Here is a 1,665-nt window from a genome sequence, read left to right as displayed (position 1 = left end):
AAACTGCAAAGCTGTGAACAAATAAAATAGTTAATTTCGCTTCTACCCACTTCAATTTGCGCATGATAAGATCGTTTGTGCTCCTAGGTTATTCAGCTATTCCATTTGTGTCGCGTTTTGAGAAAATTGGGCTTTATGCATGTGCGTAAAGTGTCGTCATAGATTAGCCTGTGCAGTCCGCACAGGCTAATCAGGGACGACACTTTCCGCCTTAACTGGATTTTTGTGTAGAAGAGACTTCCTTAAAACGAAAAATTCCATAAAAGCGGAAAGTGTCGTCCCTGATTAGCCTGTGCAGTCCGCCACAATCTGGGACGACACTTAACGCACATGCATTAAGCCCAGTTTTCTCAGAACGCGACTTAAATAATATCAGCAGTGCAACTAGCAATTACATAAGTGATTAGGAAGCCTTACCTGCGTTTAAAATCACATTTAGTCGACAAAACGTTAATAACAATTTTAAAGTCACTTTATTACCACAGTTTAAACGAGATTGAATACGATTTCGTCGCTCACTCATATTTTCTATATTTTATTTATCCATATTTTTTCTGTAAACGTTTATACGAAGTACACTTTCGTAAACTTTGCAGCACAATAGTTTATGTCAAACTGACTTTCTTCATAACTAAAACATGATTGTATATTTAATCAGCTCCATTGATTGATTTGATACGTCTGATTATGCTTCGTCTGCTTCCTTGATTTTTTGTTCTGCTAAAGACCTGCACGCGCCTTCCTCGAAGCGATAAGAGACGAAGTAAACATTGCCTTAACGAATGAACTGTATCCGAATCGTCCTATCAAATCACCACTCCACTAAGCAAATGAAAATGTATAGCAAGACTACTCGATTGAATTTATAAAGTGCAGCCCACCGGGTAGTCAGGTAGTTTATTATTGCAATGGTAAAGTAATTCTTAAACTGAGTTTATTTAGATCTACTCTGTCTGCGGCCCTAATCGCCCGCGTGGCTTATGTTTGACGCACGATCCGCCTCGTTTAATAACATCTGACATGCGTCGAAGCAATCCATACGTAAAGAACGCACTGGGGCTCGACGTTTATTAAATCACATCCATGACTGATTCCGATGATAAAAACAACGACATTTCACACTCAGGCATCGTTTTATTCATGTCAAGTTTTAAAGTACACACACATGGAAAACCCTTATTATACGATGCGGTCATTTATTTATGTCAAAGAGCCCATTGCCGCACAATGAGACGCACCTGTACATAATACACAAACGAACAAGAATCAGCGGCTTTTAATTACAAATCCAAAACAATAATTTCGTACGAGTTGTTAATTTCAATTTTATAAAAGCCATTGCCCCAATATGTGTCTAATACGATGAGAATCCAATTCGTACGACGATCCGTCACCGTGTCTGTTTTGTATCAAATATGTACATGCTATAATCTATGAGATATAACTCGATGCTATCGTCGATATTTTGGTAGGGCCAAGCAAAGAAGAGTTCGCTGGTGTTCTTATAGATAGTGAATTAATAGACAGGTCACTCGTCGATGGTAAACACACATAATCCTCGTGTTTGCATCTAAACTGAGGATTTAGGAAAAATCAAGTTATATGTAAACACGGACCTCGTCCCCTAAACATTTAAGCAAATACGTCGGTCGACCACGTCTTTAT

General features: G+C 38.5%; 1 protein-coding gene across 1 annotated transcript in view; it reads right to left on the bottom strand.

Moving 5' to 3' along the window:
• LOC127868696 (uncharacterized) overlaps positions 1-1,142 on the bottom strand; it is an 18,661-nt gene extending 17,519 nt beyond the window's left edge. The window contains exon 1 of the mRNA XM_052410677.1: positions 418-1,142. Coding sequence (XP_052266637.1) covers positions 418-523 — 106 coding nt within the window. The 5' untranslated portion in view covers positions 524-1,142. The remainder of the gene's footprint in view (positions 1-417) is intronic.
• Between the last annotated feature and the right edge of the window lie 523 nt (positions 1,143-1,665).

Source organism: Dreissena polymorpha, chromosome 1 (assembly GCF_020536995.1).
Source record: "Dreissena polymorpha isolate Duluth1 chromosome 1, UMN_Dpol_1.0, whole genome shotgun sequence".
Lineage (NCBI taxonomy): Eukaryota > Metazoa > Mollusca > Bivalvia > Myida > Dreissenidae > Dreissena > Dreissena polymorpha.
Note: the sequence above shows the minus strand (reverse complement) of the source record. Positions and strands in the feature narration are given on the sequence as shown.